This window comes from Ptiloglossa arizonensis, chromosome 5, assembly GCF_051014685.1.
Source record: "Ptiloglossa arizonensis isolate GNS036 chromosome 5, iyPtiAriz1_principal, whole genome shotgun sequence".
NCBI classification, from domain to species: Eukaryota; Metazoa; Arthropoda; class Insecta; order Hymenoptera; family Colletidae; genus Ptiloglossa; species Ptiloglossa arizonensis.
In genome coordinates, this window is record NC_135052.1 from 24,322,223 (window position 1) to 24,337,817 (window position 15,595).

General features: G+C 39.2%; 1 protein-coding gene and 1 long non-coding RNA gene across 11 annotated transcripts in view; one reads left to right on the forward strand and one right to left on the reverse strand.

Annotated features, from left to right (window-relative positions):
• LOC143146771 (uncharacterized) overlaps positions 1 to 15,595 on the forward strand; it is a 271,402-nt gene that overhangs the window by 199,849 nt on the left and 55,958 nt on the right. For all 4 annotated transcript variants that reach the window (XR_012992071.1, XR_012992069.1, XR_012992070.1 and 1 more), the window contains one exon: positions 9,745 to 9,904. This is a non-coding gene — a long non-coding RNA (uncharacterized LOC143146771). The remainder of the gene's footprint in view (positions 1 to 9,744; positions 9,905 to 15,595) is intronic.
• Positions 13,115 to 15,595, reverse strand: part of P120ctn (adherens junction protein p120) — a 75,473-nt gene continuing 72,992 nt past the window's right edge. For 5 of the 7 annotated variants that reach the window (XM_076311377.1, XM_076311375.1, XM_076311376.1 and 2 more), the window contains one exon: positions 13,115 to 13,360. In XM_076311377.1, the coding sequence (XP_076167492.1) occupies positions 13,115 to 13,360 (246 nt within the window). The other 2 variants (XM_076311374.1, XM_076311378.1) reach the window with 1 other exon arrangement.

A 15,595-nucleotide genomic window follows, 5' to 3' on the forward strand; every position in this document is an offset into this window, starting at 1 on the left:
GGTACTACTATACTGTTCACGTAACAACGGTTCTACTATACTCTTCATATAACAATGATTCTACTCTAGTAGTTTCCATAACGGAAGTTCTACTGTGGTAGTTAGATTAACAATTCTACAAATAATAATTCTATGGAAACCAAAACCAAAATTTCGATAGTTCCTTCCCCTCAATTTTACATAAATTTCTTTCCCTTTAGTTTCTCCAATTATTTTTTCCATTCGAATTAAAATCGATGGCTCGTCATTCTTGGGAAAATTACCCCCCATTTTTTATTCAGATTCAATTTCTCAATTTTCAATAAATAAAATGATATTTTGTCATTAATTTTACATGAATTTTATTCAATTCTCCTTGCCCCAAAATTGTCAAAAAATTGTCTCCCACCAAACTAAAATCAATGGCTCGTCATTCTTGGGAAAATTACCCCCCATTTTCGAATCAGTTTTAATTTCTCAACTTCCAATAAATAAAATGATATTTTGTCATTAATTTTACACGAATTTTATTCAATTCTCCTTGCCCCAAAATTGTCAAAAAATTGTCCCCCACCAAACTAAAATCAATGGTTCGTCATTCTTGGGAAAATTACCCCCCATTTTATTCATATATACTCAATTTCTCGAATGTCAGCGAATAAAACGGTAATTCGTCCTTAATTTTACCCAAATTCCTTTCGTCCCTTCCCCTCTGAAGTTTATCGAAATATTTTTATCCCAATGAATTGAAATCGATGGCTCGTCCTTGGGGGAAGTTCTCCCCTATTTTTGATTTACGTTTAATTTCTCGAATCGTTACTTTCGACGCTTAACGATCAATTTCCCTGTCCACCGTTGGTTTTCATTTCGCAAGATCGCCGATTGAAGGAAGCAACGACATTGAACCAGCGCTCGAGTGTATCCCGCTCGCTGGAATGTGTGTCGCTGGTTTCTTATCGCGCGGTGTGCAGGTGCTGGTGCTCGCCGAGCCGTGAGGATTTTCTTGTTAAAATACAATCATCGAACCCCGGCCCTTATCGCGCGTTCCCATTTCTTTAACGCGTTTCTCCCCCGCGTCGAATCGAATCGATCTCGTATCAATTTTCAGCGAAACTTCGAGCTTCGTAAAAACAAGGTAAACACGATTTGGGACATTTTTTTTTTTACTTTATTTATTTATTCGTTCGTTGGATCACGAACGAAGAAACCCTTTAGGCGCGAGAGAGTAACGTAACGTTCTACGTAAGCAAGTAAATTTACCCATTGATTGAAGATTGTTTATTGAGTTAATACAGGCACGTATCGATTTAAAAGGATCGTTTCGAGGTAACAAATAGTATAGGTATCGGAATAAGTTGTCATTGGTATTTACAGTATCGATAGAAATATCGAGTATCATCGAGACCGCGATAAGATTATTTTTTATTTACAGCAATGTTTTTCAAAGTGTCGCGTGGCCCATGGATGATTATTATTATAGTATTTTTATAATTTGTGGAAGTATTGTTCTTGGTTGTAACAAAGGTGTAATATCGTTCGACTTGTATTTTATAGATTAAGTATATATGAAAGGTATATTTAAGTTTAAGTTTTAATTATATAGAAAACTATTTTTGTTTAAATATTAAAAAATATTGTACAGGCTTTGGTAGTATTTTATTGGAACTTTGTAAAGTTGAAAAAAGTGAGAAGAGTATTGCTACATTAGGGTGAACAAAACATTTATACTTAACTGTTGTAATAGCTACAAAACTACTTCTACTATTGTCACTCTTATCGTTACTGTTGCTGATATTGCTACTCCTGCTACTTCTGTTACTACTGCTGCTGCTGCTACTGCTGCTACTGCTATTGCTTCTACTGTTGCTATTTCTGATACTTCTGTTATTTCTGTTACTACTGCTACTACTGTTGCTACTCCTGCTACTTCTGTTACTACTGCTGCTGCTGCTATTGCTGCTACTGCTTCTACTGTTGCTATTTCTGCTACTTTAGTTATTTCTGTTACTACTGCTACTACTGTTGCTATTCCTGCTACTGCTACTGCTGTTACTACTCTAGCTACTTTTGTTACTTCTGTTACTACTACTGTTGCTGCTACTTCTGCTACTGCTACTGCTGTTGCTGTTCCTACTACTTCTGTTACTCTTACTACTCTAGCTACTCTTGCTATTTCTGCTACTTTAGTTATTTCTGTTACTACTGCTACTACTGTTGCTACTTCTGCTACTGCTATTGCTGTTACTACTGTTACTACTATTACTGTTGTTACTGTTAACACTCTTATTATTGTTGCTGCTACTACTGATATTCCTGCTATTGCTGCTACTGCTGCTACAACTGCCACAGTTCCTATTGCTGATACCGTTGTCACAGTTGCTAATTACTGCTACTGCTACTGCTACTGCTGATATCGCTGCTAACTGCTGCTGCTGTAGCTACACCTGCTGTTATTGCTGCTACTAGTGCTACCACTATTCCTACTACTGTCACAATTGTTGCAATAACTACTAAAACTACTATTATTACCACTCCTTTTTAGTAATATTCTTATACATTCCAATAACCATATTTTCTATACCTTTGGAATTCAGATTTATTTGTAATGTATTACTAACATAAGTATAAATTTCACGAACAGTTGACAACAAATGTTTCGTGTATCTATTTGTGTAATAATAGGTGCACACAAATTTTGAACGTGTGTGAAGCACTGAGTCCAACGTTATTTCGCTTTTTAAACATTGATGATTGTGCAAAGATTGAATAATAGATTCTTGAACTATCTGTCATCGAAGGATGGCTGACAAGTATGCACTCAAGTAGTTATCGCACGTGGTATATTGTCTAAAAAACTTATCTACGAACAAAACGAATAAATAAATAAATAAATAAATAAATAAATAAATATATATATACTTTTTTTCAGGATTACTTTGATATATTTATAATATCAAGCTCTAATATGGTAAGCATGGATAAATAGACCCGAAAAATTTATTCCACACGATTCGAGTAACCGAAGAGGCAATGTTATAAAATATTATCCGCGCATGCGCGAAACGATTGCTCCGTAATTGTCGAAGAGGAAGGGGTTGTTCAATTCGCCGACCAGAAGGGGCCCGATCCGTCCTCTTACGATTGCAAATTGACAATTCGCGTGGCAATCCACTTCTTAATTAACAATTATTCCACGCGGAATCTACATCCATCGGATCCCTGTGTGGATTTTCGATCGATGAGTACGTTTTCGAGCATCTTCTCGCATCGTTCGCGCGCGTAACGTCCTTCGAGGGACAAACCGTTTCCAAATTTAATTCGAGCGAACGAATATTGTCAAAGGTAAAGAAAACCGCGCAAAAGTAAAAAGGAAAAGTCGGTTGAAATTGGAAATCGATCGGGAAATTTTTTATTTTTTCTCCAACCATTTCCAAATTTAATTCATCGGACGTGTATTGTCAAAGGAAAAGAAAACTGTGCAGGGAAGAAAAAAAGAAATGAAAAGCTAGCTAAAATGAGATCAAACTAAAAATTTTTTTCTTCGTAAATTCTGAACGATAAAAAATTTTAATTTATTAAAAAAAAAAAAGCTTCTACTTCGAACGAATCTCTTTCGAATTTTCGGAAAAGTCTTGTCAAGAAATATTTCCGAAAAATGAATTCCAAAAGCATAATGGTGAATATTTAAAAATTTTTTAAATTCTATACGAAAGTGTTTGAAATTACATTTATCGATTTATTGTTGAATAGTGGAGCGTCGCGGGAATTTTATTTCGAATGATTGAAAACGCAATAAAATTCGTTCTTCGATATATTCGACCGCCTTTGTCCTGAAAAATAATAAAAAAAAAAAAAAGAATACAACGATCATAAATACCTTTGGAATTGCAGAAATTCAATTTTTTCGTTGTTCCTCTTCTTCTTCGTTCGGGATTTCAATTTTTTTTTTTGGGGGGGGGGGGGAGTGAAAAAAGAAACGAGCCACTACGTTCAGCGCAATTAAATTCTTTAATTGTTGTCAGTCGGGTTCGAAATACACTAGTCGATCTTTATCGTTAATAATCATTGTATATACGTGGTACTCCTCCGATATAAATAATACGACGTCGATAAAATAATGACAATAATGTTTGCTCTTCGTCCCCCGTCTTAACAAAATTTGTATATGTACATATATAATTATACAATTCTATACAATTATATATGCGTATACACTCTACTTCGTTTTTAGTACTTGCGTCGTCGATAGATTGCGTAAAACACGGTACGAGTTAAATAAACAAACGACGATGACGATGATAAATGATCGTGACGATGACAATCCCCGCCGCGTTTCTCTCAAGGGTAGGGATCTAGGGGAGTCGTCGTTAAAAAAAATTTGAATGTTACAAATGTTTATAAATATTCACGGTTATTCGTATCTCGAAGCTCGAAGAAGTATTTCGAGGCCCTAATGGCGGTGTAAATTTAAAAAGATTGTTACAACATCGCTGGAGAGAAGATTACTCAATATGTGTTTCGAAAAATTACAAAATTTATTTTTTTTTTGAAATTTCTAAATCGAATAAAATTCTTCAAACGTTTCTCTAAAAAATTACAAAATTTACTTTTCGAAAATCTCTAAATCGAATAAAATTCTTCAAATGTTTTTCAAAAAAATTACAAAATTCAATTTTTTAAAATTTGTAAATCGAATAAAATTCTTCAAATGTCTCTTCAAAAAATTACAAAATTTACTTTTTGGAAATCTCTAAATCGAATAAAATTTTTCGAACATTTCTTTAAAAAAATTACAAAATTTACTTTTCTGAAATCTCTAAATCGAATAAACTTCGAATAAAATTTTTCAAACGTTTCATCAAAAATATTACAAAATTCACTTTTTTTAAATTTCTAAACCCTGGTAGACTCGCTTTGAAGTAAAATTACCGGAATATTTTTCGAAAAAATGATAATATTTGACTTTTCCCAAAATTGACTGTTCTCAATTTACTTACTTCCGAGAGAAAAAAAAAAAAATTCAAGAATTCTCGGATAAAATGAATTCCTGGCTCCTCCCCCTGCCCTTCCCTCACGTCGGACTACAACGTTTTATAATTAATACTAAATGCGTGGTGAGACTCCTCTAATACATCTAAAATGCACATCCATGCTTATTTAATGCTCCTTTAATTTAAATACGTATGCAGCACTGTAGCCTATCGTTTCTTTTCTATTCGTTATGCACGTGTTTGCTCTGTGTGTGACCATGTTTGTGTATGTATTTGTTTGTTTGTTCTGTCGCGTGTGTGTGTATACGTGTATACTTATGTACGTGAGATTACGTGAGACTTTCCTGACATTTATTTTGTTTTCCACTGTTTCGTTCCTCGGTTATTTTTTTTTTCTTTTTGTTTTCTCGTCTCTTTGTCTCTTGATGCAACATTTATCGATTTTTTTCCTCTTGTTCTCCTTCGATCGAACTCGAGGCAGAATTAACCTCGTGGCGTACACCTTCGCTCTTATATATAGTACTTTCACGGGGTTGGTGTTGTTCATCGGTGTTGTTCTCTCTTTGCTATCTCTTCTCTGTTCTGTTTCCTGGTCCTCGCTTCCGCTCGACGATTTTCGCTTCGTTTCGCTCTTGGAGTTCGGATGATGGAGTGTTCTGATGGAGTCACTCGGCTTTAACGCTACTATCAGTCTTCTCGAGTTTGTCGGTGACGATGATCGATTTGACGGTGAAGGGTGAGCCCGGGATATCCGGTCGGTAGGGCGGGAATCGAACTTGACAGCATAATATAGTTGCTTCGGACAACTCGAATTGCAATTTCAGAAAAATCCAGTCGAATTGTTTTCTACCTTTTTTTTGTTTTTACAAGGAAATTCTAAACGTCGAGGAATAAATTTTAATTCAAACGAGTCGACGAATCAAATTCGTATCATTCTCTAAACGATCCTGAATACTATTAGAATTTGTTTACTTCTTTTGTGAGAGAAAAAATAATTCTAATAAATTTTGAATTCAAACGAGTCGACGAATAAAATTCGTATCATTTTCTAAACAATCTTGAATACTATTAGAATTTGTTTACTTCTTTTGCGAGAGAAAAAATAATTCTAATAAATTTTGAATTCAAAGGAGTCCACGAATAAAATTCGTAAATTTTTTAACGACTCCGAATGTTACTAGAATTTTTTTACTTTTTTTTCGAGAGAAAAAATAATTCTAATAATCGGGAAACAATTTTGAATTCAAAGGAGTCGACGAATAAAATTCGTAATATTTTCTAAACAATCCTGAGTATTATTAGAATTTTTTTAATTCTTTATCGAGAGAAAAAATAATTCTAATAATCGAGGATCAATTTTGAATTCAAAGGAGTCGGCGAATAAAATTTGTAACGTCTTTTACAGTAATTTTCTTTTGTTTAAGCAAAAGTAATTGTAGAAATTCAAACTAAAATTTGTAACGTTTTTCAAACTATTTCTTATTTCTTTGGAGAAGAAAATAATTCTAATTGTCGAGAAAGAAATTTAAAATAAAGTTTTGAACAAATAAAATTTATAACGTCTTTCCAATTGCCTCAAAAACTATTGAAATTTGTTTTTCCTATTTTTTGAAGAAAGAAAAAATTCTAATGATCGAGGAACAAATTTAAATTCAAAGTGAGCAAATAAAATTCGTAAAATCTTCTGAATTACCCCCAAGATTATTACAATATATTTCTTCTCTTTAAAAAAAAAAAAAAAAAAAAAAATAATTTCAATGGTCGAAGAAGAAATTTAAATCGAAACAAACAAAATGTACAACGTCTGTCGAATTGCTCGAAAGACCGCTGGAAATTAAAGAAAAACAATCACCCCTCTAAAAGCAACACCACACACTGGTCGAGTTCGATTCTCCCGCCCTTTTCGTGAAAAAGCAACGGCGCGAATGATCACGATTGGCCGTCGATCGTTGTTCGCCGCTCGTGGGCGAGAAACAGCTCCTTAGGCCGACGAGAAACGTGTTAAAAAAAAAAAAAAAAGAAAAAGAAGAATAAAGAAAGAAGAAAAAAAAAAGAACAGCGGAAAAATCGCTGCTAAAACGTGACCACGTTTTCGAAACAAAATGGTGGCGTGGCACGTTTTCGTCCCCTCTACCGGAAGAACCGTAGGCTGAGTCGCGTGGCGATAAATCGATTATCAGGCCAGCGAATTGCTTTCGAAATTGAAAATTCTCGTACCGAGGACTTTAAGTTTTGCAAAACACTCACTGGAGGAAAAATTGCACGATTCTAGCTTGCAACGTTTGTTCCATCGCGAAATTAGTAGAATGTTGAAGAAAAAATTCAAAAAAAAAAAAAATATATATATATCACTATGTGAAAATTACTCGAGATTGGAAAATGGATGCAGAAAGCTCTATTAGTTTCCAATACCTAGAGATTCGATGATTGGGATGAAAGTTAAGAAAAAAAAAAAAAAAAAAGAATAACAATAGAATTCGTGTCGTTTACTCTACCCTGAACGCTCCAGCAAAATTTGAAAGGAATTTTAGGAACTGTGACATATAGAATCCTCGACCATCAACTTCTCGGTTAGAAGAAAAGCGAGGTGATATCGACAACAGTGAAAGAAGATAATTTCAAGATATTTCCTCGGCACAGCAAGGCACGTTATTCCGCGTGTATCGCAACGCTCTCGTTGCAGCCACAGGGTGTATATGCCCTGGTCGAACAATTATCAATCAGTAGAATTTTTCCACTAAGATATACTCCTATATACGAATATTCAACATCGATAGGCCACGACGAGCGCGTTGATACCACTTCGGACACGAATTTCGTTCTCGCTGATCAACCTTCGATACGTCCTACACCCTTCACGATTACAGTTTTTGTTAGTTCCCATGAAGCGTTTTCGTTAGTTTTACAAAAGGTCCTCCGTCGCGTCCTACACGCCGTTTCTCGTTTAAACATCGTAGAAAATTAGAAACGCCGGTACGCACAAACGATAAAAAAGCGGATATCAAAATCTCGGTTCGTTCGTGGCGGCTCCGTCGATCCCACGACGATCCAGGAACGAATCACACGACGAGGATCACGCGCGTGTCTGATCCTCGATCGTCGAAGCGCCATCTATCTGTGTTCCTCGTCGCTCCTCTACCGTCTGACGGATCCATCTATCGTTTCATTCGAGTATCGTTTGAAAAGAAACCGAGACACTTTCAAAATTTGGCCTGCACTGGGTGGAAAGAAAAAAGTCGACGGTGCTTCGGAGAAAGGGTACGCGGCACTCTAGGAGAAGGGTACATAGTACTCTAGAAAAATGGTACTCTGGAAAAAGGGTACTTAGTACTCTAGAGGAAGGGTATATAGTATTCTAGAGGAAGGGTACATAGTACTCTAGGAAAAAGGTACATGGTACTCTAGAAAAAAGGTACATGGTACTCTAGAAAAAAGGTACATAGTACTCCAGGGGAAGGGTGTATAGTATTCTAGAGGAAGGGTACATAGTACTCTAGAAAAAAGGTACATGGTACTCTAGAGAATGGATACATAGTATTCCAGAGAAAGGGTACATATTACTTTAGAGGAAGGGTACACATGCTCTAGAAAAGTGGTACATAATACTCTAAAGGAAGGGTACACAGTACTCTAGGAAAAGGGTACATAGTACTCTAGAAGAAAGGTACCTAGCACTCTAGAAAAAGGGTACATAGTACTCTAGAGGAAGGGTACACAGTACTCTTGAAAATAGGTACCTAGCACTATGGAAAAAGGATACATAGTTCTCTAGAGGAAGGTTACACAGTACTCTAGAAAAAAGTACATAGCACTCTAGAAAAGGGGTACACAGTACTCTAGAAAAAGAGTGCACAGTATTCTAGAAAAAAGTACATAGCACTCTAGAAAAGGGCACACAGTACTCTAGAAAAAGAGTGCACAGTACTCTAGAAAAAAGTACATAGCACTCTAGAAAAAGGGTACATAGTACTCTAGAGGAAGGGTACTACTCTAGAAAAAGGTACATAGCACTCTAGAAAAAGGGTACATAGTACTCTAGAGGAAGGGTACACACTACTCTATAAAAAGGTACATAGCACTCTAGAAAAAGGGTACATAGTACTCTAGAGGAAGGTTACACAGTACTCTAGAAAAAAGGTACCTAGCACTCTAGAAAAAGGGTACATAGTACTCTATAGGAATGGTTCACAGTATTCTAAAAAACGGGTACACACTGTTCTAGAGAAAGCGTACATAGCTCTCTAAAAAAAGGGTACATCGTACTCTAGAGAAAGGGTACAGGAGTAGTAGATAATACTCGCCAAGTAGAGCAAAAATATTCCAACAGACATCGAAAAATCAATATCTACGAAGTTACGAACAATCTTTCGTTTCCTTCCAACAGACTTGCTCGCTCAAAGAGCAATCTGTCCACTTTACACACGTACTATCTTATTACTAAAGGTCGCAAAAATGTTACACATCTTGACGATCGGTGAACAGTCAGGAAACAAAAAATTCCAACCCGGTGAACATTACTTCCTCGACCCACGTTTATCAGAACATTTCTGCTCCATTTGACACGAGTACCATCTACCTTAAAAGTTACAAATCCTCTTTCCTTTCCACCTTACAGTTCCAACACCTAAGTATCTTTGTACACCCTCAGAAGACAATGAGTGTCTAGATACAATTGTGTGTTTACAATTCCCTGTAATATCCGAACATTCGACTATCGCCATTTCTAAGCGGTTACGACCGATAATTCCAACATCCTCGATTATCTTAATTACAGATACTATCCCGAGGCAAAGGTCGAGAGGAACACGATCGATCCCGGAGCCGTGCGTGTCACTTTGAGCGGAATGGTCCAAGGTCCTCTAAGAGGTTCGCGCATGGCACTCTATTATCACGCTATATTTACGAGCGCGAGGGATCTGCTAGCGGCCCGAACGGTAAGCTCGTAAGTTCGCCTCTCGATTCGCTGAGAGACCTGTAAAATGGTTGCCCGTTATCGGCTCGCTTGAAACGCAATCTTGATAACGACGCACGGTCGCTTCTGCTGATATGGTCTCGTCCCTGACGTACACGCTCGCCGCGATAGTACCGTGATGGTAATCCTCCTACAGGACCGCAGTATCGATCGCCATTGATCCTCGAACGTTTCGCGCTAACCGCGTTGCGCTTACGTACCGCGCGTGCGTGGAACGCCCCTGGGGCGTACCGCGCGTGTGTGGAACGCCCCTGGGGCGTTCCACGTACACGGTTACGCCCTATACGCGCACGAGTCCCGCCCAGAGGGGCAGGTCTTCGCGACGAATGATCTCGCGATACTGCGCTCTGTATTCGTACACCAGCGCCGATAACGATGTCGCAACAGAAACGATCGCACGATTCGATCGATTTACCGGTAAAAGTTAACGATAACAGTTCTCCCGTCTGGGCACGTCGACGATCGTTCGAAAAATGTTCATTCCACTTTCTTCGTCTCTCTATACCTCATAAAACACGGTCGATCTCGTCGCTCGTACGACAAATGAAACATTGGCGGATCGTCGTCGAGGATATGAATACATATATAATATATACAATACCGCTGATCACGCGACAGCGAATGAACAAGATCCGTGGATCGATTGATTTACGAAGCGCGTCGACGAGATCGATCCGTCCACCCATCGATCGCGACGTGCGATGGTTCGTTCTCATTTTACATATATATATAAATATACATTTATATATATATAATAATAATAATAATAATAATAATAATAATGATCAATTTTACAAGAAACGCGCGTCACGGGTAGCACGCGTTGGGCGCGTTTCGATCCACGATCGGTGTTTATACTTTCACCCCGGTAATTAATCATTTCCCCGCGAACACACACGATTCAACTGTCGTAATAATATTATTTAAGAAATAGAACAAGGATATATTCATTTGTATATATATAATATATATGTATATATATAATATGTATATCGGCTATCAATAATGTCATCTCCGTCGAACATACGATAACATTGAAACATCACATACTTCGTCGTTCATACGCCCTCGATGTCCTCGCGTATCCTCTTACGTGATAATACTCTGGAACGCGAAGAGGAACCAGAAACGGGCAAAATAACCTTCGTTCGGACACTGTGAATTTCTACGCGGTCAATGGACAGTTCGTTTTCAAAATTCGAATTTTCCTTCGTGTGTATACATATACATATATATATATATTAATATATTTTTCTTTTTTTGCAACACTTTTTTTGAAATTTTTACTCGAAAAAACCGTTGTCCGGATCTTGCCCGTCCCTGAGAGGAACACAACCAGTGAGAATCTCGGGAATCTTCGTTCTTATAACGGCGTCCCAAAAACTCGCTCGGACAAAATGGCTGCCGTTGTATCATTATTTTTTTCTTCGTTCTTCTTCTTCTTCTTTTTCTACTCACCGAAAAGTCGCGAATTGGACAGTACAGATCGTCTTTCATCGTTTCGTTTCGTTTCACACATTTTCCAGACGAAAATCATATTCACGGACGCACACGCACACACAGTATTAATCGTCTCTCTCGCTCTCCTCCCGACCGGTCGGAGAACCGGGCGAGAAAAGTTAAAAAAAAAAAAAAAAAAAAAAAAACAAAGTGTCGTAGCTTGCAAATTATTTCACGGCATCCTCGTGTATGCCACACACCCACAGCCTCGGAAGTTTACATAATACGATAAATCGTGGCAAACGGTATGCCTGTGTATGTCTGTGTCTCTCTGTACCTGCGCGTGTGTGTGTTTACATGTAGGTATTACGGTGTGAGTGTGTACGGTGACGTGTAATATATATATTTATATATCTATATAATTATGTATAGTCATTTATACCCTCCTTTATTTATAACGACGGCGGCGCATGTGTGTGTGTGTCTGTATACCGTCTTCTGTATATTATTATAATTATAATAATAATACCGTCTACTTATCCTTAATAGTACTTTTTACGGGGTGTCGACCCACGCACGGGTCTTAAAATATACATACACACGTGTATACATATATATATATATAATATATATATATAATAAATTATATATATATAATTATATATAATTTAGAATTGTGCAATGAAGATTTAGAGCCATTAGTGCGACTACTGCTGCGGATGTGGGTCGGACGAGTCGCTTCCGCCTATACACGAAGAAATTGTGGCCGGAGGGCAATGCGGGGTGAAACTTGGTTTCGTGACGTCACCCCTGGCGGCCATGTTCGCGGGCTCTCCCCGATAAAGGATCACGGAAAGCCGGCGAGCGCGCGCGTTTAACGAGGCTTCGCGTCCGCAACGTTCAGTGTGTCTCAGTCTTCCTGTATTTTTTGTTTTTTTCCCCCCTCTTCCACGGGCGGCTCTGCACGCGGATTCCGTGGCGGTGTTCGATCCTAACCTATACATATATAACTCTTCTAACAACGTGGACCGTTCGCGGCGTACGGAAGAAACAAACGAAAACGAAGAGAAAGAATCCCGAAATGTCTTCGTGGCTACCCTGCTGCGAACTTCGCACTCGGAGGACACGGGCCCTTTACTGGTCCTCAACGTGTCTTCGCACCTCCTCGACATGTCCTCGTTCTTCTCGATCTTGTCTTCGCACCTCCTCGACATGTCTTCGTCCTTCTTAATCTTGTCTTCGTCCTCGTCAATATGTCTTCGTCCTTCTTAATCTTGTCTTCGTCCTCGTCAATATGTCTTTGTCCTCCTTGACCTTGTCTTTGTCTTCCTTGACCTTGTCTTCGTCCTCCTTCACCTTGTCTTCGTCCTCGTCCTCCTCAACGTGTCTTCATCCTCCTTGACCTTGTCTTCGTCCTCATCAACATGTCTCCGTCCTCCTTGACCTTGTCCTCGTCCTCCTCGACCTTGTCTTCATCCTTCTCAACATGTCTTCGTCCTCCTCGACCTTGTTTTCGTCCGTCTCAACATGTCTTCGTCCTCCACGACCTGGTCCTCGTCCTCCTCGACACGTCTTCGTCCTCCTTGTCCTCGTCCTCGTGCGACACCTCCTCTACGCGCGACGCCGAGCAGTCGTCGTGTCCACGATGTTCCGGCGGTGAGCTCTAAGCGTACAGGCTCGGGGGAAGGCTAGCTCGAGCTTCCTGGGCCCCAGGCAGTAGCAGCAGACCCTGTTATACCCAGGAGTCCCCGGCGGAGGCTGCGGTCGAATTCGGTGGGACGTTCACTGTCGCCGTGGCGGCTGAACCGTCGGGAACACCGACGCCATCTGGCGCCCAGGGCCCAACTGTCGGCGCACCGGCCGCGACGCCGACTCCCGGGCCCTGACCCTGACCCTGGCCCACCCCCAGCTCATACTGCCGCTTCTTTTTCTTCTCCAAGTTAACTTGCGCGTAGAGCGGCTCACCGGGTTTCGGTTGCTGCAACACACACAAGCCAACGGTTAGTTAGAGCCCTGGACACTTTGGGGGGGTGGGCTATGTACCGCAGGGTGCAGGGGATTTTAGGGCCCGGATGTGCCCTCGATCCATCAGGGGGATCGAGGTGGACGCGTCACTTGTCCAACGATCGTGCGTTGTTTTTTTTTTGTTTTTTAGCGTTGTTCTTTTTGGTTCTCTGTTTTCTTTTTTTTTTTGTTTTTTTTTTGTTTTTTTGTTTTTTTTTGGGGGGGGGCGGGCGTTTCCCAATCTTCTACGGAGTTTCTTGGAAGTGCACGACTATTGGTGTACTAGGGGCAGGGAAGGGGGGTCGATCTGACCCGAGTCCGGCCGATGGCCTTCGACACATTCTTTCTTCCTAAGGGGGAACACCACCGTTTTGGAACAAATTTTTTTTTTTGCATTTTCTTGAAATTTAGCGTATCGAGAGCACCTGCTCTCCTTTGCAATAATATCCCCCGTAGTTGTGCGCGAGGATATTTCTTTAGGTCCGATACCTCTCGAGAAAACTTCGAAAACAGTTCTCTTCTTTTGCACGATTTAAATTTTTCTACCAAAACGCTTGTCGTTCGAAACAAATCGGTATTTTTTTTTTAATCTATACGTACAACGATAACATTGTTCATCTAGTTTCTAAACATTCCAATTTCATTCAATTGTAACCGTTATAACCGAAGAAATCCATCCCACAATACGACTAGGGAATTTGGCTAACGTGGTACGAGGACGCTCGTACATTCTATACAAGTTAACATTTTTTTATGAAAATTTACAAAAATATTGTTCAAAATATATCCGACGTATGGTCGGGAAAAATTCCCAAATAGCAACATTCTTTTTAGCTCGAAAGGTGGTGTTCCCCCTTAAGTCTTGTATTCTAATTAGCTGCCACCTACAACGCTGGCAGACAGTCGGTGGAGGAGGTATAGTGAACTCCTCGATAAATACTAAAGTGATACTGTCAATTTTGTTCACAGTGTTTCATAAAATTCGTTATGAGGCTTAGTCGTTTACAGAATATCGTTTTTTGACTTGGTGTACCTCGTGTATCCCTGAGTTTTGAGCCTATTATCGAGTTACACATGAGTCTCTTATCGAACACAACTCCTGGTCTGTGTGTCTTCTTTCATTCACCAGTTCACTGTAGCCAATTCCATCGACTGTACCGCCACACGTCCAAGCGAGTAAAGTGTATAATCTAGCTAGGGTCCAATTGATCTCATTCTACCAGTTAACCCTACCATTTTGGGGATCGAGGTTGGAAAGCGTGTACTTCGTTCGCAACAGTGACCAACGCCGGATCGGACATCCCAGTTTTGTTGGTGCAAACACAGATTGGGAAAGGCCTAGTCCGTAGTTCACGTTTTGGGGAAGCTACTTCACACAGAATTTACAATATTCCCTTGCGAAAGGAGACTAGGCAGTCGAACGATTCATCATTTTAAAATGTCATTTCATTTGCCCAAAGATTCGCAAAGTTGCAAATTTAACGGCTAAAACAGTCAAGCTGTGACTTGAAAAATTTAAAAAGAGATACTCAAATGCGTATGATTATCGGATCAAAGTTTCAATGTACTAAAAGAAATTTGTCTTACTCTTTAAAATACGAGTAAACATTGTGCGAAAGCATGAGTCTGGACTTGCGTTCGTTTCCTTGGAATTAATTCGCAAAGTAGACTTTGCCTCTGACCAACTCGACTGCCTAGTTCTCTTAAAGGATGCTCCAACGAAGGACTCGCATCGATGGATAAAACGTGAAGCAAATAAATTCCCAGAATGTGGAGAACTGTCTGAAAACGAAGACCGGTTAGAGAATACTGGAAGAGTACATGCAACACACTCGAGTAACTGCATTTAGTTTGCAACAAGAACGAACAATCTTGTGATAGGTACTGTCAGATACTCTTTTATTATGCTCGATTAATTTGGATATAAATAGATTATAAATAAGTTCGTGCAATAGTCAACGTGTCATTATAAACCATGCTTCGTGGTGCGTCTAGGTTTTCTCTCGTACAATAAAGGTCGCTTAATGAGTGTGTATAAAAAAAACTTATATTGTAAACAACGCTTCTCAACGTTAGCAGTTTCTTTCTTAGTTGTATTGTTCCTATTGCTCTCGCTTTGTGATTCTACGAACGTGCACCGGACACAATTTGTAAACGATTTCAAAATTTACTTTTACCAAAGAACCTGCCCCGCGTAATGTCGATATAT